Below are 23,746 nucleotides of genomic sequence, written 5' to 3'. Positions count from 1 at the left end.
TGCCTTTTGATCCTTTCCAAATGTTTTTTGTCTATCCTGAAACTCCTGCTAGCTTCATGCCACATCCTAGTATTTCTGAGATAAGAAGCAACATTCCTCTCTACACCTTAAATAATGTTTTGTGGTCTTCGGCACAAAATTTCAAAAAATAAATAAATCGGAAAAGGGGCATGCCCTCTCCGCTCTTTAAGGATGAAAGGGAGACACGCTCCAAACTCTGGCTAATCACAGTCCATGTTTCTTAGATTCATAGAATTGTAGAGTTCAAAGGGAACCCCAAGGGACATCTAGTCCAACCCCTAATCACAGCTAATGAACCCCTCGCAGACGGCCATCCATCCTCTTGTCTGAAGGCACTGAGATGAACCTTTTTAAAAAAAAAAAATCCCATCCAACAACCTGGCTAATGTCTTCCAAACACTGACATCCTGAAAATGATGGGATCTGGCGAATAAATTTGCCAGACGGGGGTGGGAGGGGGCAGGGAAGGCACCCATTTCTGGCATCGAGGAAAAAAGTCAACAAAATACAGGCTTTCTAGGAGGCTGGGAAGAACAATTCCTTGGAAGCAAAAGGTTCCAGAAATTCTTGAGTGGGGAATTCTGCGCCCCATGCCAGATTTCTGTGGATGGGGGGTTATGGCCATCTGTCTTCTCTATATGTGACCCTACACATAGTGGTGGAGCAGTCCTACTCTATCTGCCACTGCTGCCCACACCAAGGTGGGTGGCATAGCAAGGGATGGGACTCTATCAAAGGTCACACCTGGTTTCTGGGGCCTAGAATGAAGATTTTATTAGCATCTTGAAGATGGCAAGAGTTCTCCTAGGCATATACAAACCGTGCTTCAGTCATTATGGTCCGGTATGCCCGAGGCGTCTCTACTCCACCTTCTGTAGCAGGATGGAGAGATACTCTTCTTCTAGGGTCTGCCCCGAACATGTGCAGAGAGCATTTCAGTCACCAAAGTGAGAAGGAACATCATTTGGAAAGATCTCCAATCCTGCCATCTCCTAACCACCTTCTTCATTACAGCTTTCCTTGTAATCGCTTTTACTAGGAATTTTGTCAACGGGTTGATGGATGTACCCATTTCACAGAAGGGCAACTGAAGCCTAGAGAGTTGCCCAGCACTTTGTGGTGAATGCAGCAAGGCAAGACATCTTGAAATTCACCACCTACGTCCCCAAGATGTTTGGGTCTCTCTTACTGCCCTGAAGGTGGGGGAAGGGGATAAATTTTGCAGGCGAGACTATCTAATTCGCACGTTCCCAAACAACCTGAGAACCGAACCTTTGACATATGCACTTCTCTGAATTTTGCAATGCAGTTCTCCAGCCAAGGAACAAAAATGCATTCTTGTTAGGCAAAGTGTGCCTAACATTGCATCTATTAGCAAAAAGGACATGCCCGAAATGCATAAGATTATGTGAAACCGTTTTGCAAAAAACAACAACAACAACCCCGCACAGAGCCAGGCCAAAAATTGCATGCAACAAAATGCATGTAACTGTGTGCATTCGGAGCTGACGAATTCTCGTGAGGGCTTTTCGGAATAAATAAACAAATTGCAAACCGATGTGGAAACATGCAGAAGCAGACTGGGCGACAGGAAGAACAAGGACCTGGAATGGACAAGTTTATCTGTGCCACTCCGCCTTTGCAAATGTGGAAACGAGAGCATTGGTGTTGTACTTGTTGTTTTGCTAAAGGTCAGGGGTCCGCGACCCCCTTGGCTCAGGGCCACTTTCAGGCCACGGCTCCCTGTGTTGCAGAGCACCGGTCCAGGTGTAGGATGTCTTAGCTCAAACAAAACTGAAGCAACCGCTTAGCGGGGGCTGGCTGGCTGCGGCCCAGGGGTTCAGCTGCTCAGAGCTGGAACCCTTTGGAGATAGCTTATCTCCAGACTCTCCGACTTAATTTCCGCCACCTTCCCCCACCCCTGCTCTCTCCCCCACCCCTAGTCCTGTCTGTTCAGCGGGGACCCATTTCCATCCGGCTCCCATCCTCAGGGCCCCTCACATTCCATTCCAAGACACCCCCCGCTTCCAAAACCCATTCCGATGTGGGACCCTCGCCCCCCTCGTCCCACAACCTGACTGCCTCCTGGCCCGTCCTCTTGGCCTCAGGCCTTGATGCCCTGCATTGGTCCGGGGCATCTGATTCAGCCAGAACTTTATCCCCCTCCCTAAAAGGAGGGGGGGAGCCGCTGTACCAATCTGGATCCCCCCTCCCTCCAGCTCCCTCCCCCTTTTCCTGAAATCTCTCTTGGCAGCAGAGCTCGCTTTTGGCAACAGATCCCACCCGCGCTGGGGAGAGAGAAATTACAAAGGCAAGCCAGGCTCTTGGAGAGAGAGAGATCCGTGTGTGTGTGTGTGTGTGTGTGTGTGTGTGTGTGTGTGCCCCCTCTCCCAATGACGTAGTGTCCTGAGCCTTGTCCCCTCCCCTCATCCCTCCCCTCTCTCCCCCCCCCTTTTACATCCTTGGAAGCCGCAATTAAGCAGCTCCGCTAGGATAAAACACTCCGGCGGCCAGCGGGCTGGGGCATTGCGTCGAGAGAGATGGCCAGGCTACGGACTCCTTCCTTCCTTCCCGGGGCTGTCACTGTCCTCCTGCTCTCCAGTCTCCCAGCTTCGTGGCAAGGAGGTAAGAGGCAGCGGGAGCAGCAGAGAAGGCTCAGGACCAAAACCGCAGACAGCCTCTGACCAGATGCTTTCCCCCCCGGCCCTGGAAGGGGTCGCCGAGCTGCCTCGCTTCCAAGCCATCTGCGGCGGAGGCAGTTCCGTCTGGGCAATTGGGGCACCTGACCTCCGCCTGCACCCAGCTTTTTGCTTTCTTGCAACAGGCCACTGGCTCTCACAGGCTCCCCTCTGAGGTGCACTTGTAGAACTCGGCAAGGAGCAGGATGGGGGGCAAGACTGAGAGGAGTCACTGCTACCTCCCTCTGCTGTGGGTCTCTACAGCTCCTGCCCCACTGGTGGGCACCTGCCATCGCACCTTTTAAAAACTCAGTGCCCGCTCCCCCCCCCCCCGCCTCTGGAGCAAGACTCACTGCTCCAAATCTCAGACCAATCCTTCTACTCCCTGCTTGTTGGTGACAAGGGGCAAAAGTCTGGAGCCCCCGGTACTGCCCCTCACCACCTCCAGGGTCTCTGAAATCTTCCGGGTGCACCCTGGAGGTGGCTGAGGTGCTGCCTGCCCACAGGGAGTCACTAATATTACCATTGAAAAACTTTAAGGGTCTATCGTGGTGGTTGAATGGAAGGGGGGCAGGATATGAAGCCAGTGGACTCCAGGAGAGGACAGGAAGGGCTTAACTGAATCCCCAGAAGGTGTTTGCCAAACACCAAACCTCAGCCCCTCAGATGGTGCAAGCATGTAATGCAGTGTTTCTGAGCATGTGCAGAGTGCATTGAGGAGCCATAGCAGTGCTTTGAGGATTGGGGCACAGAACGTCAGAGTAAAAAGGGTTCCTCTTGAACCCCAACATTTACTTTCATCTTCCTTGGTGTTGGGGGGGGGGAGTTAGCTCACTGCTTGCCCCTACAAGTGAGTTTGGTCATTGCTGAAGAATTAGCTGTGGTTCCTGCTTTGCAGGGAGTTGGACTAGTTGAGTCGCTGAGTCCCTCCCAGCTCTACAATCCTATGAATTATTGCATGTCAGAAGGATGTGCCACCTGCACAGCCCACACAATTTGCACAGGTCGCTCTCCTGTGGTGACGATGTGGCTCTCCCCGGGCGACCACGGACGCTTTGCCCAGTCGGAGAGCAAAGGGAAGCCCATGGGAAGCGGGAGGGCAGGATCCGAGTGAGGTTCCTGCCTTGCACCCGATCCCAAAAGGGGAAGCAGGCAGGAGAAGTGGGTCGTGCCCATAGGATCCCATGGGGTTCATCAGAAGGGATGCCCCTATCCCGGACGCCTTTGTCCCATCTCTGGGAACACCGCGGTCCCGCCAAGCAGCCGCCGCCTTTGCCTGCAACTTGGGTGTCCTCTTGGAAAACATGCTCTTCCCGGGTTTTGAACACAGCAAGAGGCATTAATGAAACACACTCTCTTGCTTTTCTATTTTGGCATTCCCCGCGAGATCGTACTGTCTCCCCTTGCCGCCCTCAGGAACTGTCATCGCTTCAGTCCAAGCATGTGGGGTGATGGCTTGAGGATCCCATTAAAAAAAAAATCTCTTTGGGAAGACTCAGATCTGATAGGCTGGAAGAATTCCCCATCTCTGGGTCAAACTAGACAGAGACCTGCTGTTCAGAAGGCTGGGCTTTCTCACTCGAGCAACCTGCTTGACAGATCATCTCTGCAGTAGGGGAAGGATTGCCTAGGGCTCAGATGTTGGGACCTGGGTGAAGAAAGGCACCCAAGGATAGCCACGGTCAGGGCTGGGGAGCTGGTGACCCCAGAGACATTGCAGGACTCCAACTCTCATTATTCCCCATCGTTAGCTGCTGGGAGTTGGAGTCCGACAGGGTCTGTAGGGTCACAGATTTTCCCTTTGCTATAAGGGGCCGGGGGTGGCAGCCAGACAACTGTTGAGACATCATGGGGGAACCTGTGAGGTAGCTGTGATGGGTGAAGCAGGCCCACTCAAGTTAAGAGAGGGTCAGACTAGATGACCGTTGGCACCCCTTCCAACTCTACAATTCTGTGATTCTAAGTCTCGCTTGTGGAGCACTCCCGAAGTGAACTAGAGGAACGCACACGACCCGTCTCCATCTGTTCCTTCTGAGCGGGTTTTTCCACGCTGGTAGACCGAAGTCATTTTGCTGCGAGAGTCCATTTATTTATTTCCTTCCTTATTACAATGGTACCTTGGTTCTCAAACTTAATCTGTTCCGGGAGTCCGTTCAACTCCTGGAACAGTTCGAAAACCAAGGCGCAGCTTCCAATTGGCTGCAGGAGCTTCCTGCACTCAAACAGAAGCTGCGTAAGCTGCGTTGGATGTTCGGCTTCCAAAAAATGTTCGCAAACCAGAACACTCACTTTTGCGGCGTTCGGGAGCTAATTTGTTCAGGAACCAAGCTGTTTGAGTACCAAGGCACCACTGTAAATTTATATCTTGCCCCATCCTCCCAAAGGAGCCCAGGGTGGGGGCGAGAAGGTGGTCCCCAAAGTCACAGGGAGACCCTGACTGGACGGGCAGCGGGATCCTTCTTTGGAGTGAGGTGGCTGGCTCACTCCTCTGCCAAGCCCCCTAAGCTAGCCTCTACTCTGCACCCCCTAAGCCGCCCTGCTGCCTCGGGAAGAGCTGAGGATCTTGTCAAAATAAGTCATTCATCAGTCCAGTCAGATTGTGTCAGGGCCACTGGGACAGGGCAGAGATCTTGCAATCCAGCCCTTTGCTTCGGGTGGTAAAATGTCATGACCAGCACCCCATTACTGCCAGCCAAGGGTGGCAAGTCAGCTGAGAGGGCAGGGGTGGCCAGGCTGCTTGGTGTGCCCAGCTGGTTCCTTCATCACCTTGCCACCGTTCAGTGCTTCCCTGCCACCAGAAGCAGCCTCCTCTTCATTTTGCCCAACAGTAGAGCCGGCCCCGATTCCACCGGGAAACTCCTGGCTGGAGCTGGGGGTGCCCTTTGCATGTTTGCTGTTCAGGCTGCCTCGTACGAATTGCTGCAAGTGTGGCAGGTCTGGGAGCCAGGGCGTTTGGAGTGTGCAAAGCAGGTGCCAATTGGGATTGCTCCCGAGTATGGCTACACATGCATAAGGTCCCATGTTCTCTCCCCAGCTGGGAGAGACCCCTGCCTGAACCCCTAGAGAGCAGCTGCCGGTCAGTGCAGACTGTCCTGAGCTAGATGGACCAAAGGTTTGACTTGGTAGAAGGCAGTTTCCTGCGTTCCTATGAAATAAGTTGGATTTCCGCCCTCCACTTTTCCTGGGCGCTCCTGGGATGTAACCAGAAAGTCAGCCTAGTAAGTTGGCTACTGATGGTGCTGATAATGCTAAGGTTCCAGGTTCGATCCCCGTACGGGACAGCTGCATATTCCTGCACTCCAAGGGATTTGACTGGATGGTCCTCAGGGTTCTTCCAGCTCTACACTTCTATGAAATAGCATCCATGAAATAGTTTGAAGGTTCAGGACCTTCAGACCCATGATATGGATTAATTTCTGGGCATATGAACATAGCGGCTGGCTGGGTTCTCAACAGCAGTTTATAGAGGGCCCTAAGCACCTTGCAAGGAAAGGGGAAATTGTGGTTAAAAAGTGGGGGCAGGAAATCTGGGACCCGGGGCTTGGTCCCCGCTAACAACACCCCTGTATTTCGCCACCATTCCTCCGATAGCCGCTTCTCCACAAATATTTATCGGGGAGAAATTGTCTCTGAAAGCCAGAGGCATGCCTGCCTGCACTTTTTTGTCCTTCCTACAAAGGTGTGTCCATTATGAGAGACTAGATGCCCCTTTGGGTCCCTTCCAGCTCTACAGTTCAGCTATTTCCTCCTGCCTAAACAGGAGTTCTGTGCACAAAAGATCTCATGAGAGTTGGCAGAGCTCTGATTTCCCCTTCTTTCATTCCTGGAAGGGAAACGACCACAGAAGGGGAAGCTGGCTCCCCAATAGCTCTTTTCCTAGTCGCCAGGGGTGAGCCGAGATTGCCTGCTGGTTGACCACAGCTTGCAAATGATCAAGAGGGTGGTTTTTCTTTATGAGGTGCTAGAGTGCTTAGAGATCCCTAACAGTGGCTAGTAAATTCTTTTGGTAATGAAAAAAATGGGCCGTTTTTTGTTTTTAACACAAGCTAGTATTCTCTTCTGTGGTCAGAAGGTCAGTTTATGTATGTAATTCCTACTCTGTGTTGCTTTAGGCAGCGGATAAATTGGATTTAACTTTCCCCTCTCACACAGACACCCATTCGAAACCTGGAAAAAGCCACATTTTCCTATACATTAAGGATCCTCAAGGCCTTTTCACACCCACCCGCTGTGTTCTGAAGTGAGCGCCAATGAATTAAATTGTGGAGCTCTCTCCCCCTGGAGGCAGTGACCCACCACCAATAGGGATGGCTTTGGAATGGAGAAATTCACAAGCTATTGGTGGCTACTAAGCATGATGGCTCCACAGTTGGAGGCAGCAATGCTTTTGAGTAACAATTCCTGGAAAACACAGGAGGGGAGAACGCTAGCTGCCTCTAAAAGTGCTCTGATGTCTTTTGATTATTGCTTTCCGCTAGTTTGCTTTCTTTACTTTGCATTTGATAGGTTGGACACTGCCTCAAATCCCAGCTCTGGAGAAAGGCAGAGAGTCCAAATACAGTAAATTTAAAAGATAATAACTTACAAATACACCCACCCCCACCAGAAAGGATCCAGATTTGCATAAAATGTGCACCTGCTGATTGTTATGCATTGATAAAAATTTAGGGACAATGACTATAGTTTCAGAAGAAATGCAATAATCTCACCCCAGTGGCCAAGTTCGCTGAGCCTGCAAGCTTAACCAGCTGCCCAGGTGCTGATGACTGTGGACGGCTCATTTCAAGCCTCCCAGATCCCCCTTCGGTGTACGGGACTTGGACCACCTGGTTCAATGGTCCTCAAAGTGGATAGCACTCCCTGGCAGGTGGTCAGATTACCTGGTGGGGGCGGCGGCTCTGAGATGCAAGGGTGTGGCGGGGGGGGGGGGGCGCTGGAGGTGGAAATGACCACAGCCTTTGAAAAGCCGAGATTTTTGTGGTTCCTGCATTGCCAGGGGTTGGATTCTTGGGAGTCCTTCCAACCTTGCAATGCTGTGATTCCATCAGTTTTTGTTGCATTGATCAAAATACTTTTAAATGGCTTTTGAATGAATGTGCAATTAATTGTTGGTGCTTTGAATTTTATTGGGCTCTTGCCTTGCTTAGTGGGTCGCGCAAACCACTATTCTGAAAAATGTTTTTTGTAGTGTTTTTTTGTTTGTTTGGTGGTGGCCAACGGAGATGGGTTTATTTTCTCTTTCAGGGAAAAAGGTTTGGTGTAGATTAACAAGTGACCATAATGATAATAGTTGGCGGGGGGATGTGACCCCAAAAAGTCTGGGAAACGCCAAGCCAGTTTTTCAAATCGGAGGGCCGTTGGCTGCAAAATAGGGCACATATGAGGCCACGCTTGTCCCAGGAGAAGTGGCCTCCCGTCGGCTGATCCTTGGCGTGTTTACTGGGAGGTAGCTCTCACTTGGTCCATGTGGCCTTCCTCCCACATTGAAGCATTCAGAGAATTGCAGGGAAATTGCTTAAGGAAAACAGGACGGTGCATTTTTTGAGTTTGGCAGGCCTTCAGATCCTTTAAACCGGTCAACAATTTTGAGGAATCAGGGCTTGGGTTCTGTTCCAAAGCAATCTTTAGAGTTCAGTGAGAGCCTGGGCCTACGTCTAGGAACCATGCACTCCGCTGGACTGGACTGTATATATTAAAAAGCACTGTTGCAGACACTGTGCAAAAACATAAAGATACAGCAGCCCTGCTTGCAGGATTGCAGGCTGATGGGCCTCTGCAAAGCAGTAGCTAGGTCACAGGCTTCCTAAAACTCGGCCCTCCAGATGTTTTGAGACTACAATTCCCATCATCTCTGACTACTGGTCCTGCTAGCCAGGGATCATGGGAGTTGTAGGCCAAAAACATCTGGAGGGCTGAGTTTGAGGAAGCCTGAGCTAGGAGGATAGGAGGCGGAAGGGGAAGGGAAGGTTGCTTAACCCCTCCTCCTCCCGCCCTCCCCTTGGCTTTCTCCCACCTTGTTTTTCCCTCCCGCCAAGAGGCTAGAAATATATGTGTCCGGCTGCCTTGGGAAGCAGAGGGAGGGAGGCAGAGAAATGGTAGCGGCTGGGAGGGAGGGGCAAATGTTTCTTGTTTTTTCAAATCGGAATCATAGAATTATGCAGTTGGATGGGACTCAAAGAGCCCTCTTCTCCAACCCCCAGCAATCTGAATTTCAGTTCCCCACATTTCAACATCAGTCTGCAAATTTTAGTGATAATAAAAAAAGTCCTCATGAAAATTCATTTTAGGAGAGATTTCTCCTAACTGGGAAGGCTTGAGGGAGTTAGGGGTGTTTAGCCTGCAGAAGAGAAGACTGAAAGCTGGTAGGATAGCCACCTTCAGATATCTGAAGGGCTGTCACATGGAAGAAGGAGCCATCTTGTTTTGCACTGCTCTAGAGGGGAGGATCCAAACCAATGGATCCCATTGTGAAGAAAGGAAATTCTGATTAAACATTAGAATCTAATATAGCCGAAGGAGCGTCTCCACCCCCATCGTTCAGCCCAGACACTGAGGTCCAGCTCCGAGGGCCTTCTGGCAGTTCCCTCTCTGCAAGAAGTAAAGTTACAGGGAACCAGGCAGAGGGCCTTCTCGGTGGTGGCACCCACCCTGTGGAATGCCCTCCCACCAGATGTCAAGGAAATAAACAACCACCTGACTTTTAGAAGAAATCTGAAGGGCAGCCCTGTTTAGGGAAGTTTTTAATATTTGATGTCTTATCATGTTTTTAATATTCTGCTGTGAGCGGCCCAAGTGGCTGGGGAAACCCACCTAGATGGGCAGGGTATGAATAGATGATGATGATGATGATGATGATGATTATTATTATTATTATTATTATTAACTTACAGTAAGAGCTTTGGGACATGGTAGCCTCTCTCTCATTGGAGGTTTTAAAAGAGAGGTTGGGTGGGCACCTGTCAGGGGTACTTGAGCTGTGATTCCTGCATTGTGAAGGGTTGGATTAGATGACCCTTGGAGATCCCTTCCAATTCTTCAATTCCATGATTCTCTGAAATCTTGGAGACCCCCTGCCAGCCAATGTCGGCAGTACTGAGCTAGATGGACCAACAAGCTCAACTGGCTCTACAGAGTGGCAGACTCTGCACAAGGCATTTCACTGTGTTCTTATGAGTGGGGCCTCCATCTACAGAGGAAGTCTACCTCTGAGAACAAAATCACGGGAGCCAAAACAACAGGGCTTGGTTGTCATCTGCAGGTTCTTCTTCCATGGTTCCTACGGGGCCTCTGGAGGCAAAATGAGGAGGCTGGACTGAACGGGCCAGGAAGGGAGGGAGAAAAATGTTTGCTCCATCAACGAAAACCTCACAGATTTTTGGAGCTGGCACCAAATGGGACTTGCAAGGCTTTGGAGGTGGTCGGAAACTGAGCAGCTGCTTGTTAGAGCTGGGGCAAATTAGCAGCCCCAATGTTTTCTTTCCCGATGTATCATGGGCCCAATGTTATTTCTTATGGTGTCCTCGAGAAACCTTTGTTAAGAAGAGGCCTGCAAGATAAGATAACGACCCTTACTAGGCTTTCTATCCTCCTTCTGTAACCAAAAAAAGGATTGGGATCTGAGGCTTGCATGTGGGGGGGAAAGGAAAGTCTCGCCTCCCTGATCCCATAAAGATATTGTGCTTTTCTTGTTCCTTTCCTTCCTAGCTTGCATGCCCTTCATGTGTTTTCTTAAGCTGTTCGGGACATGGCAAGGCCTTGCTTAAGCCGTTAAGTCAGTTTCTTAAGCTGCCTCTCCCCTCCCTCCTGAGTAGCGGGAGCAGAGGAGGGTTTGGGAATTAATGCAGCAATTGGCATAAAGGCACCCAGTTCATAGCAATAGACCCACTGTATTCTGCTTAACGCAAGTCAACAGTGTGATGGTCAATGCGATTCAGCAGAAGTCTACTGTCCAGATCAAGGGAAGTTATAGGGCCGATCTAGTCTGCCTTGGTTGGACACCACCTGGAGTCCTGTGTCTGGTTGTGAGCACCCCTGTTTAAGAAGGCTATTTTCAAGATGGAAGGTGTGCAGAGGAGGTGACCAAGATGATCAAGGTTTTGGAAACCGGGTCTTATGAGAAACGGTTGAGAGAGCTGGGCATGAGTTTAGCCTGGAATAAAGGAGATTGAGACGTGATATGAAAGCCATCTTCAGATACCTGAAGAAAGATCGGGCAAGCTTGTTTTCTGCTGCTCCAGAAGGCAGGGCCCGAACCAATGGATTCAAATTGCAAGAAAGACGATTCTGACATCAGGAAGACCTTTACGGCCATAAGAGCTGTTTGACAGTGGTGGTGGGCAGAAGCTGGTGGGCTCACCTTCCTTGGAGGTTTTTAAGCAGAGGTTGGATGGCCTTCCTATTGATTCTATTACGCATTTTTTCTTGCCTTTTCCCCAAGGAACTCGTGACAGTGTAGAAAGCCTTCTCAGTCACTTGAGCATCAAAACAGCCCTGTGAGGTGGGTGCATCATGCTTAAAGATGAAGACTGGGCTGAAACTGGAAATTGTGCTTCATGACTCAGTGGGGATTTGAACCCAGTTTTTTTTTTCTGATGCAAGTCTGACACCCACAGTGCTGGGTTGGGGGGGTCTGTCAATTTCAATTTCTACCAATTTATCATTTTTCCAGTCTTCAGTTTTCCACGTTTTCCTATCAGTTTACAAATTAGTCCTTCAGAAAATTTGTCAGCTTTTTGTGCAAAGCAATTTGCCCTTCCATAATGCTTGGGTGTATTTTATTATTTGACTATTAGATGCTCTTTAGCCACACTCTACCCCAAGAGTATGGATTTTTGTACACATAACTTGGCTGGAGAACTGCATTGCAAAATCTGGAGATGTTCAGATTTTGAAGGATGGGTTCTCTGTTTCAGTTTGCATGTTGCTTTGTGCAAAGTGCAAATTAGGGAGGCTTGCTTTTAAATGCAAACTGAGCTGTACTTCTCTACCCATCCCTAGTCATAGCTCAGTGGCAGAGCATGCAAATGTTCCCAGGTTCGATTCCTGGCATTTCCAGGTAGGGGTGGGAGAAATTCTCTGCCAGAAACTCTGGTGAGCTGCTTCCAGTCAAAATACTGAGGTGGCAGGACAGGGTATAATAGAAGGCAGCTCCCTGCATTCTTGTAAGTGGAGCCTCCTTATACCAAATTAGTCTACCTCTAAGAACCAGTGACGGGACGTGGGTGGCGCTGTGGGTTAAACCACAGAGCCTAGGACTTGCCAATCAGAAGGTCGGCGGTTCGAATCCCCACGACGGGGTGAGCTCCTGTTGCTCGGTCCCTGCTCCTGCCAACCTAGCAGTTCGAAAGCACGTCAAAGTGCAAGTAGATAAATAGGTACTGCTCTGGCAGGAAGGTAAACGCCGTTTCCGTGCGCTGCTCTGGTTCGCCAGAAGCAGCTTAGTCATGCTGGCCACATGACCTGGAAGTTGTACGCCAGCTCCCTTGGCCAATAAAGCAAGATGAGCGCCGTAACCCCAGAGTCGGTCACGACTGGACCTAATGGTCAGGGGTCCCTTTACCTTTACCTTTAAGAACCAGTGATGAAAAAGCACAGCTGCACTGACCAGGGTGGCTGATGGGAGTCGTGGTCCAGCAACATCTGGAGGGTACTGAGTTGACAAAGCTGGTTCTAGTCCCAGAAAAAAACTATTATTTGGGCCAGAAATTTGGCTGCACTTGCTTGACTGCAGATGCAGACCTGATTTGTCTAAGTCATAATGCAGGGGGTTGGAGGAGATGACCCTTGCAGTTCCTCCCAGCTCTAAAATTCTATGATATTCATCTCTGCCACGGCAGTCTTGGGCCTCCTGAGCCTGGCGTGTCTCAGCACTAAGGCGATTAGCTTGGCTGTTGTTGGGACACAGAGGGGAGGGAGGGAGGCCGAGGCAGCTGGGCACGAGATGCCGGCACTTGGTGGCACTCTCAACTCCTGACCTCTCTTCCCCAATCTGAGCTTTGGCCTTGGGGACGTGGGTGGAGGAAAGGAAGCTTTTTTGTGAAGAAAGGTGGCAGCATTTGGGACTCTTTAGTTGAGAGAAATGGCGAGGAGGAGGCGACTCGATAGAAAATGACGCCTGGAATGGAGAAAGTGAGTAGGGAAAAGTTTTTCTCCATCTCTCATAACACGTGAACTGGTGGACACCCAGTGACGCTGAGTGTTTGAATATTCAGGCAAAAGAAAGTCCTTCATTCAGTGCAGAGTCCAACCATGGAGCTCTCCATGATGGCTGCCAACTCTGATGGCTTTAAAAGAAGATTGGACAATAATAAGGCTGTCAATGGCTATTGGCCGTGATGGCTATGCCCTGCCCCCGTGGTTGGAGGGAATACCAGTTCTGAATACCAGTTCCTGGAAACCACAGGAGAGGAGTGTTGCTCTTGTGCTCAAATCCTGCTTAATGTACTTCCCAATGAGACATCTGGTTAGGAACTGATTCTATGGGTGGTTTTGTGGGGTAGACCATTTGACCTCTGCTTTTCTCATCTGTGAGATTTGGAAAGTCAGTGTCCGGGAGATCCACCAGAATCCCAATTCCCATTTGCACGCCCACCCGACCAAATCTGTAGGTTTCAGAAGGGCAGCTTGTTGGGGGTCTCCTCAATGTCTCTCCAGACTTTTCCCTCTGGCGGGAATTTGCATGAGGCGCCATCAGAAGTCCTTGGCAATACATTGGATTGGGGTGGGTGGGAAATGACCTCCAGAGTTGACAAATGTATCCCTTGGCCCCCCCACCCCCAAATGTTAACACCCACCAAGAGAGCAACCTTTCTCGCTTCCTCTCAATTTTATACCCCCGAAACAAATCTGGGAGGAAAATGAGAAAATGATCCCTTAATTTCCCTGTGACAAGAAAACATTCTCAGTCTGAGATCACGGCAAATGCAAACATTGCTCTCCATCTTTGGAACATGGTGGGGTGTCTGTGTGTGTGTGGAGGGACAGAATCTGATTATCTTGCCAGAAAATGTCCCCCCTCTCCCTTTTGAGACACCCCAGGCCACACCTTCAGCTGAACATACGTTCCCAGACAGGAGATAAACACAGACCCGTGTGGGGATCAGATTGGCTAGAATAGCAGCCAACTTTCTCGATTAAAAACATGACTTAAGAGCCTAAGAAGAGCCTGGTGGATTAGGCCAGTGGCTCATTGAGTCCAGCATCCTGTTCTCACAGTGGCCAATCAGATGCCCCAATGGGAAAACCTCAAGCAGGATTCAATCTCAGAAGCAACTCTCCCTTCCCACGGTTCCCACGAACTTTCATTCATAAGCATTGCTGCTTCCATCCATGCAGCCGTCATGCCTAGTAGCCATCAATAGCCCATGAATCTGTCCAATCCTCTTTTTAAAGCCACCCAAGTTGGTGGTCATTGCTGCAGTGAGTTCCACAGTTTAACTCTGCTCTGCGTGAAGAAGGAGTTGCTTTTTCCTGTCCTGAATCTCCCAGAGAGAGGGAGGAAAAAAAACCTTTCTCTACCCACAGGAGGCAGTGACATATACCAGCCTGGATGGCTTTAAAAGAGGATTAGACAAATTCATGGAGGAGGACAGGGCTATTGATGGATACTAGCCGGGATGGCTATGCTCTGCCTCTGTGGCCGGAGGCAGTAACTGAATACCAGTTTTTGGGAACTGCCAGAGGAGGGGAGAGGGCTGGTGTGCTTGGGTCCCGCTTGCAGATTTCACAGAAGAGGCATCTGTTGGGCCACTGTGAGAAGAGGATGCTGGAACAGATGGGCCAATGGCTGGGCTGTGGGGCAGTGCCTGGCATCATTTCCTGCTCTGTAGCCTCTGCCCATGTGCTCCTCTTGCCCTCCTTGTCCGCACCTGGCAGGCTTTAGCTTAGCCTGCTCCCTTGCAAGGCAGCCAGCTACAACACAGAGACACAAGCATCCAGGCTGCCTGCTATCATCCCCAGTTGCCTGTTGCCTGAGGAACTCCATTATCTCAGGGCCTTAGGCCAAGTGGAGGCATCCAGTCGAGTCCTGATTGGCCAGCCTCGAAGGTGTGTGAGTAAGAAGGAGCTGGGAGGCCCATAATCCTTTCCCAGAGGGAGGCAGGGCGGATTATCGGCGTAAAAATCACCATTCCTGGGTCCAGTTTCCGAAGGCCATCTGCGTGTGAGTCAGGTCTCTCTCTCTCTCTCCATCCACCGCCCAGGAGCTCTCTCCAATTGCTGCTGGATGTGTGTGTCTGCAGACACCTCCATGCCAACACAATCATATCTGTAAAAATAGGAGAGGTTAAAAATATATTCAAGTTGGTTTGAAATATAACAGACAAAGCTCCCTCCCTTGTCTGAAATGCCAGCTTCCAGGCTTGTATCTTGCGCTGGCCAAGAGATGAGGCATCTGTGCCGTCTCCAAACTGAAGCAGGTGAAGAATCAGAGAATTGGAGAGTTGAAAGGTCACCCTTGGGGTCATCCAGTCCAGCCCCAGTAATGCAGGAAACACAGCTCAAGAATCCGTGACAGATAGCCGTCCCACCTCTGTTGAAAAACCTCAGTGGAAGGAGAATCTGTCACCTTCTGAGGTAGTCCTTTCTACTGTCAAACAACTCTTACTTTCAGAAAGTTCTTCTTAAAGTTTAGTCCTTATGTCTGCAGTTATTTTGCTCATGAAAGCCACCTTTAGCCCCAGAACCTCTTTTGAATGTCAGTTTTTCTCCCCTCTGTTGTATGAAAAAGCAGGCACAGAAATCTCTGGGCATGTGCCGAGTGCATTTTGCCTTCACAATCTACATTGTGTCAGTCGCCGCTGAGTTTTGTTCAGAGTGAAATATCAAGGTGGGTTTTGCACATTACTGAGGAGAACAGCTCAGGTGGCAGAGTTTTGACTCTCCGCCTGTCTGAATTGGGAGGCGGGTTTTGATGCCCAGTGCCAGTTTTAGAAGAGGCAAGACATCTTCCTGAGAGTAAAGGCCAAGATCTCCTCTCTGTGCCAGCATCTTTATGCCTGGAAGCTGAGATCGTTCTTCCCGCCACCTCTAAGCTATGGAACTCATTGCCACAGGAAGCAGTGATGGCCGCCAACCTAGATGGCTTTAAAAGAGCATTCAAGAAATCCATGGAGGAGGGGGCTATTAACCATGATGGCTGTGCTCTGCCTCCAAATTCAGAGGCAGCGCTGCATCTGAATACCAGTTGCTGGAAACAACAGGAGGGGAGAGGGCTCTTGTGCTGGGGTCCTGTTTGCAAGTTTCCAATTGGGGCATCTGGTCAGCCACTGTGAGAACAGGATACTGAACTAGATGGGCCCCCTTTGGCCTGATCCAGGAGTGTCTTCTTATGCTGCTACAGGACACCAGTCGCAGCCTACTTGGCACCGAGGCTGTGCAAAGCTTTGCTGCAGCTCTGCTGGAGGAGCTGGAAAGGTCTGCTGAGAGCCGCCCCCACCCTGCTTGTCTGCGGACTGCTCTCACACACAGCAGGCGCCTCAGTGTTCCCCAAGGAGATCAAGGGAGGCCGCAGCATTGAGCCCACAGCACCAGCTCTCGTGCCAAACCCTCGCCTCTTTGACCTGTCGTAAGCTCTGGGAAACGGGCTGGGGGCAATTGGCGAGGATGTCTGGGATAGAGGGACACACCATCAGGATAGTCAAAGCGGAATGGCCACAGAGAAAGCCAGGGAGGCCAGCTCTTGGGTGTTAGGGGTGGGTGGGGGGCAGTGGGGTCAACAAGGCCCCTTGAGTTGAGTCGAGGACTGTGGCATCTGGCTAACAGATGCCTATAAATAGGAGACGTTCATGAGAAGCGCCCATCATTGCTCGGGAATGCTAAGAAACCTAACAGATCAGTGCAGTTTTCAAGTCTGTGCAGTTTGGAAAGGTTCGATCCACCATCTTCATTCCAACTGCCAATATCAAAATTTAGATGCAAACATGCCCTTCTATTATGGATACCAATATCTCAAGAGAACAGACAGACAGACAGATCGTTATCTAGTAGATGTGAGGCATGCTGGAATCGTAGAATTGGAGGGATGAACCCTCTTTAATCCAACAGTGATCTTTTGGTGGCTGTATCTACAGGGCAGGCTTAGTGTGGCTTCCTATTCACTCATTCCTCTCAGGAAATCCCTGCGAACTGATGTTCTGCAAAGGGGACAGAGCAATGAGGGTTCCCTGCCTCCCACATGCCCCAACCGAAAGAGTGACTCCCAGAATGCTTTGGGAGGCATCGCAACATATATGAAACTTGATGCAAGAACATAAGAAGCGTCGGTTAGATCAGGCCAGTGGCCCATCTAGTCCAGCATCCTGCTCTTAAAGATGCCAAAGCAGCTGCCTGTGAGAAACCAGCCTGCAGGACCTGAGTTCAAGAGCCTTCTCCCCTCCTGTGGTTTCTAGAAAATGGGATTTGGGAAGCATTGCCATCTCCAGCCACGGAGGTGGAACAGAGCCATCCTAGCTAGTAGCCATGAAGAGCTCTCTCCTCCACAAATGTGTCTAGTCTTCTTTTAAAGCCATCTAAGTTGTGGGCCATCACTGCCTCTTGTGGGAGGGAGTTCCGCTGTTTAAAATACGTACACTTCCTTTCCTCTGCCCTGAATCTTCCATGTTTCCTTTAATTTCACTTTGCAGTCTGCATGTTAGTATATGGGTTTCATTGGAGCTTAGACCTTGGCAACTGTTTACAGCCGAGCCACTTGAGAGCAGGGACGGGGTGGAATCCAAGCAAGAAAGACTCTGGGCTCACGCAGAGTGCCTTTCTCTTGTTCCTAAATCGCCAACTGTAAACAATTGTTTGTCCGTCTCCAGCTGTAAAATTTCTGGCAGAGGAGGGGGGGAAAGGCACACGCCCCGTTTTATTTTCATTTTTAATGAAAAGAAAATACGTAAACATTGCAGCAAAACAATGAGCTCTTCGGAGGGTTTGCTGAGTCCCATCCCACCCTTTGCGTGCAAACGGTTACATCCTTTGCAGGGAGAGCATTGATTTGCAAAATGGCACCCCCTCATCCCTGAAAACACTCATGTTTGCAGCAAACCGCCTGGGGGGTTAGTGAGTTTAGGAAAGAAGTCTATTTTCCAAATCCCCCATTTTGTTTTTCATAGCAAGCCATGGAAAAATGGGGAGGTGGGGGGCGGGGAGAGAGCATTTTCCAAAAGTTGATTCATTTTCTGGGCACAAACATCAGTGATACAATTAAGCAGCCTTTGACTGTCCTTTTCTGTTTGGTAACAGGGAGTGAGGGTAGAGCAGGGCTTAATTAGACTATGGTTGCATCCTCGTTCCAATGCCAATCGTATGGGGGAAATCGAGCACCTCTGAGCATGAGAAGAGTGCCTTCCTTTGCAACAGTCCATAAGTATGGCATGCATGGCCTGGAGAAAATGGACAGAGAAAAGCTCTGCTACCCCTCTCATATTAACACAAGAACTTGCAGATATTCAATGAAGCGGGATGTGAGATGATCAGGACAGATAAAAGACTTCTTTATGAAGCACAACTCATTCTTGCAGGAGGCCGCCATGCTCACCAACTTAAAAATCATAGGATTTTAGAATTAGGGTCATCTAATCCAACTCAGAAACGCAGGAATCTCAGCACCCAGTCCCCCATCCAATTTGAAACCAGACCCTCCAAGTGTCACTATTTTCCACGGACAGTCACGGGTTTACAGAAGCTCTCCCGGTTTCTGATTTGATGTCTCATTTTTCCTGAGGACATTCCTTCGGATGTCCCTATTTTTATCAGGAAAATGTTGGAGGGTATGGAGTTATGCGACCCCCGAGCCAAGGAGATAAGTAACTGTACTGTACAACCTTTAGCAGACATCGGAAAGCAGCTGTATGGGGACTTTTTGTTCAATGTATAATGCTTTATTATGTTTTTAAATACAGTATGCTGGGACAACCCAATCAGATAGGTGGGGAATAATAATAATAATAATAATAATAATAATAATAATAATGGAATAGGACATCTCTATTTTCACTGGACAGATGTTGGAGGGGTATGTTATTTTCAATTCCTCTCCTAATGATCCCTAGCCTTTTTCACGCCCTCCTTGGGAAAGGCATTGTAGGCCTCTCTCCTTTTGCTCGGCAGTTGCAAAACCCAATGCATTTAGACTGAGGAGACGGCGAGATATAAGCCGAGTGATAAATACAAATAAATCTCGGATAGTCGTCCGTCTGCGAGGCATCAGATTCTGGCTTGCCAAGTCTCTCCGCGTGCAGCCGCCTCACTTCCTGGAATCGCTCTCCATGGCTGCCCATTCCTGAGTCACATTGCACAAGGAGTGTGTGTGTGTGTGTGTGTGTGTGTGTGTTGCAACAACTCCATTTTATACATGTTCACTGACAGTCCAGCAGAGCTGCGGTTAGAGAGAGAGAGAGACAGAGAGAGAATGATGGCCTGTCTTGCGTCCCCTTTCCCTGGAAATTCAAGAGCAACACTTTGGCAGAGCTTTATTTGTTAAACAAAATCTATATGCCACTTGATCAAGGCTCCAAACGGTTTACGAGAAGTCATCCATCAAAAAACAGTAATTGAAAACATTTGGGAAATGATTAAAATTAACGGCAGACTAAAGAGAGATTTGAAGTACATACGTACATGCCTGGGCAGGCTTGCCTGAGCAAAATCTTTAAGCAGGTGCTGTAGAGAGTGCAGCCGAGGCTCCTGCCTGATGTCAAAAGGCAGGGAGTTCCAAAGTTTGGGTGGTGCCATGCTAAAAGAACAGATTCTCACAAGTGCAGAGGTTGTGTGGCACCTGTAAGTGGGCCAATTCTGCAGAGCAAAGCAGTTGAGTGGGCACATTACGGAGTCAGGTGGTCCTGCAAGGAAAGCGGTCCTAAGTTTTCAACAGGTATTTGTACCAGCAGCAATGCATTGCTACCTTGCCCTGATAGCAAACTAGCAGCTTGTGCAGATTCCAGCTAAATGCTAGGAAGAATTTTCTGGTAGTAGGAAATGTTCGATAGGCGAGTGGACAACCTTAGAAAGTGGCTGGACTCTCCTTCCTTGGAGGTTTTTAAGCAGAGGTTGCCATCTGCCAGGTTATCTTTTGCTGTGATTCATACATTGCAGGAGGTGAGATTAGATGACCCCTGGGCTCCTTCTTAAACTGTGGTGCCCAGAACTGGACAAGCTTCCCTTTGCCGATTCATCTTCTCTGGTCTGGAGAAATAGCTCCTGCTGTCAAAGGTTTTCCGGGGCAGAATTCTGGACCCAATGGGCTGTGTTTGATGGCAGGCCTATTTTCTGGGGCGGAGGGGGGGGGGAGAGAGAAAGAGAAAAAGAGAAGCATGTTCTGATTACAGGCAAAGGCAGAGGGGAGCTGGCCCGCAGCCACTGACAATTTTGGGAAGGAAACAAAAGATTGTGTTTTTGTTTTGATTTGATTTGTTTCTTACAAAGGAGACACAGAGAGCTCTAGCGAAGCCAGCTGCGAGGGAAGGCCAGGATTGCTCCAGCCACATACCTGGGCAGATTGAAGCCTCAGCGACATCTGCTGGGCAAGGCAGAAGCGGCACAACTAATTGTTTCCTGGGCAGCAGGTGATTGTGCTGATCTTCCTCAGGAATGGCCACAGCCTGGCGGTCGGGCACCTGCTATGCATGCAGAATGTCCCAGGTTCAGTACTGAGTGGCGTCTCCTGGTAGAGCTGGGAGACCCTTGTCTGAAACTCTGGAGACACTGTCAGTGTAGACACTGCTGATCCAGATAATAGAATCAGAATTGTAGAGTTGGAAGGGATCCCCAAGGGTCATCTAGTCCAACCCCCTGCAAGGCAGGAATCTTTCGCCCAACGTGGGGCTCGAACCCTTGGCGCTGAGATTAAGTCTCATGCTCTACCAACTGAGCTATATGGACCAGTGGTCTGACTTTGTCAAAGGCAGTTCTCTATGCTCCTATTTGGGAAATGCCTGCTTAAACCAGCTCTTTGTCTAGAACCATGAGGACTAGAATCTTACTTTACTTCTGGTGAAAGCACCGTCGCTCAGCAGTGCAGCATCTGCTCTGAATGCAGAAGGTCCCAGGTTCCATCCCCAATGGCATCTGCAGGTAGACCTGAGACTGTCTCCTCCTATGAAGAGCCATTGCCAGTCAGTGTCAACAGTACCAAACTAGATGGATCAGTGGTCTGATTCTGTACAAGGTTGCTCCCTGTGTTCCTCACAGAGTAGGCAAAACTGATGGGCAGGGCAGAGATCCCACATTGGCTGGGATTATCTAGTGTGACATATTTTCAGTATTATTACGTATTCATTGTGTTTATGAACCACCTTTTTTCTCCAAGGCAGTGGTGTAGCGTAGGTTGCCGATGCCCTGAGCAAGGCAACTTTTGCACCCCCTAAACCATGGACCATTAACACAGATGCCAAGAGGAAGTTTTCTAGGTGGGGCTTGGCGATCTCACATGGGGCTGAAATGGACCAAGTTTGAGAGTTGTAGATAACCTTAATATCAGAGGCAGGCAGAAAAGCAAACACAACTTTCCGCTTCCCTGTTTCTTTGTTTGTTTTGGGCAAGTCTGTGCAAGGGCTCATTTCTTTTAAAAGAGGCGCTATCTGAATCCAGGGAGGTGGGAATCACAGCATGGAAGAGGATAGCAGCAAGCTGGGAAGTGCCAGTATTTTTTCTTTTGAAATTTTGTGCCACCTAATAATTTTGCACCCAGGGCCTCTATCCTCTCCTCCCCATGCTAGACCACTGCTCCAATGAGCTCTAGGTGGTGGACATGGCCCCCCTGCCTCATTTAATCCCCACAACAACCCTGTGAGGTAGGTGAGGCTGAGAGGCAGTGGCCAGCCCTCAATGAGACCTACATAGCTGAGTAGGGGCAGAATTCGAACCCTAGTTTCCCAAGTCCTTGTCCGATACTACAGTACATTGGTCCACCAAAAAGGCAGAAGGGGATACATCTGAGCCTCTTCCTGCTCCTTTCTCCTCCCTCAACGCCATCCCCCCTCGCCGGCAGCCACGCTCCTCCTCGGGTCTCTGTTTATTTCATCACCCTCCTCTTCCCACCCTCCTTCCCTCCATCCGTTTTGGCGAAGCCTCTTGCCTGTTTCCCAGTTCACCCTGGCTTGCATGTCTTGGGGATTCTGGCTTGTGTTGACTTCACTTTGGGCCGCTGTCCAGCAGCCAATTAAGCTAGAATGCCGGAACTTTAAACCAGTTCTAGACCCGCTCCGGAGAACGGGGGAGGGAAGGCAGTTAGAAGAGGCATCGGTGTGTTTTGGGGTGGGAATGGGGGGGGGACCAACCTAGAGAGTTTTGCTGATCTAGAGATTGAAGGTCTGTTTCTTATGCTGGTTTCCAGATGTTTTTTCACTGCTCTCTCCAACACGGACAGAGCAGATGTTCAGGCGGTAGTGCTTAATTGAACATGAGAAGAGGCTGCTGGATCAGGCCACTGGGTCGTCGAGTTGCAGCCTCGTGTTCTCCCAGTAGATGGCCTGATGCACCACTGGGAAACCCAGAAGCAGGATTCGCCACTTGTGATCCCCAGCATCACTGCCTCCAACTGTGGAGGAAGGACATAGACATTGTGGCTTCAATAGATGTCCAGTCCTCTTTGGAATCCATCCAAACTGGTGGCCCTCGCTGCCTCCTTTTGGAGGGAGTTCCTGAAGAACCTAGGGAGATCCTGCTGGATCAGGCTGAAGGCCCATCTAATCCAGCATCTTAGGAAAATGAGATGGGTTCAAATGAGAGATTCTGACTAAACACCAGGAAGAATTTCTGGCGGTAAGAGCTGGTCTGGACCCTATTGGAAGGTGGTGGACACTCCTTCCTTGGAGGTTTCGAAGCAGAGGTTGGATGGCCACCTGTCAGGATTTGGCCTAGGACCCTTGTACCTACGTGACCACCTCTCCTGGTATGCCCCGCAGAGGACCTTAAAGTCCATAGATAACAACACTTTGGAGGTCCCAAGCCTCAAGGAGGTTAGATTGGTTTCAACTAGTGACAGGGCCTTTTCAGCACAGGCCCCGATGTGGTGGAATGCTCTGTCACAAGAGGCTAGGGCCCTGTGGGATTTGACATCTTTCTGCAGGGCCTGCAAGATGGAGCTGTTCCGCCTGGCCTTCGGCTTAGATTCACTCTGACCCCTTATATGGGATTTGGTATATAAATTTTCCCTTGGCTTTTTTTACTGGCCCATGTAGGACCAGCATGGATAGCTGGCTCGGATGAATATCTGACGTTTCCTCCCTTTATGATCTTGATTTATGGGCTACTACTAAAATGAGGCTGCATTTTAAGCTGCATTTTAAGCCGTATTTTAATTAACCACTTGTTTGTTTGTTTGTTGTTGTTGTTTCTATTATATTTTATTGTCATTCATATTTGGTGTTAGCCGCCCTGAGCCTGGCCCTGGCTGGGGAGGGCAGGGTATAAATAAAATATTATTATTATTATTAATTTCCTGAGCTGTGATTCCTGCATTGCAGAGGGTTGGACTAGATGACTCTTGGAGGTCCCTTCCAACTGAATCATCTTCACCATCACCTCCCTAAGCGGCACGGCTTATTCCTCAGTCTCAAGCCTTCTTTGCATGCTCCCGAGTATTGTAGCCTATCTTTTGTGGTTGTTGTGTGAAATTGCTGCAATAAAGTATGCAACTCTGCTTTTTGGAGGGGGAGGCGGAAGTGTTATGGAAATTCTGTGAGACACTCTGTAATTTTTACGGAGCTTATGAAAATACGCTCTAAGCTCAAAGGCGGGAGGTGGTGGGTGCAAGATTGGGCATGGCTCCTCCGCTCCTCCAAGGCACACTGTGGCTCACGACTTTGATTTGGGGATGGACTGGGGTTTTGCTGCCAATGCACAGCTTGACTCGCTTGCTTGAGCCCTCCGTGAGTCTTCGCTCAGTTGCCTCATCTCCCTTGGGTGCAGGTTCAGTGGGGGTGCTTGGGCTCATGGGGAGGGGAGATTGAGAGGGCACTGTCCTTTGACTGACTGTCTTTTCCATGGTTTGAAGAGAGGGAATACAATCTTCAGAGAATGACGCCAGTGTTAATTAGCTAATTAGGGGGATGCTGTGTGTGTGT

General features: G+C 49.6%; 1 protein-coding gene across 7 annotated transcripts in view; it reads left to right on the top strand.

The window, feature by feature from the left end:
• The first annotated feature begins 2,471 nt into the window (after positions 1–2,471).
• Positions 2,472–23,746, top strand: part of ELN (elastin) — a 58,083-nt gene continuing 36,808 nt past the window's right edge. For 4 of the 7 annotated variants that reach the window (XM_081889461.1, XM_081889466.1, XM_081889463.1 and 1 more), the window contains exon 1: positions 2,473–2,646. In XM_081889461.1, the coding sequence (XP_081745587.1) occupies positions 2,562–2,646 (85 nt within the window). In that variant the 5' untranslated portion in view covers positions 2,473–2,561. Of the gene's footprint in view, positions 2,647–23,746 lie in introns of all 7 variants that reach the window. The other 3 variants (XM_081889465.1, XM_081889464.1, XM_081889462.1) reach the window with 1 other exon arrangement.

The sequence above is a fragment of the Podarcis melisellensis genome (genome assembly GCF_964234715.1).
Source record: "Podarcis melisellensis genome assembly, chromosome: 15".
NCBI lineage: Eukaryota > Metazoa > Chordata > Lepidosauria > Squamata > Lacertidae > Podarcis > Podarcis melisellensis.
Note: the sequence above shows the minus strand (reverse complement) of the source record. Positions and strands in the feature narration are given on the sequence as shown.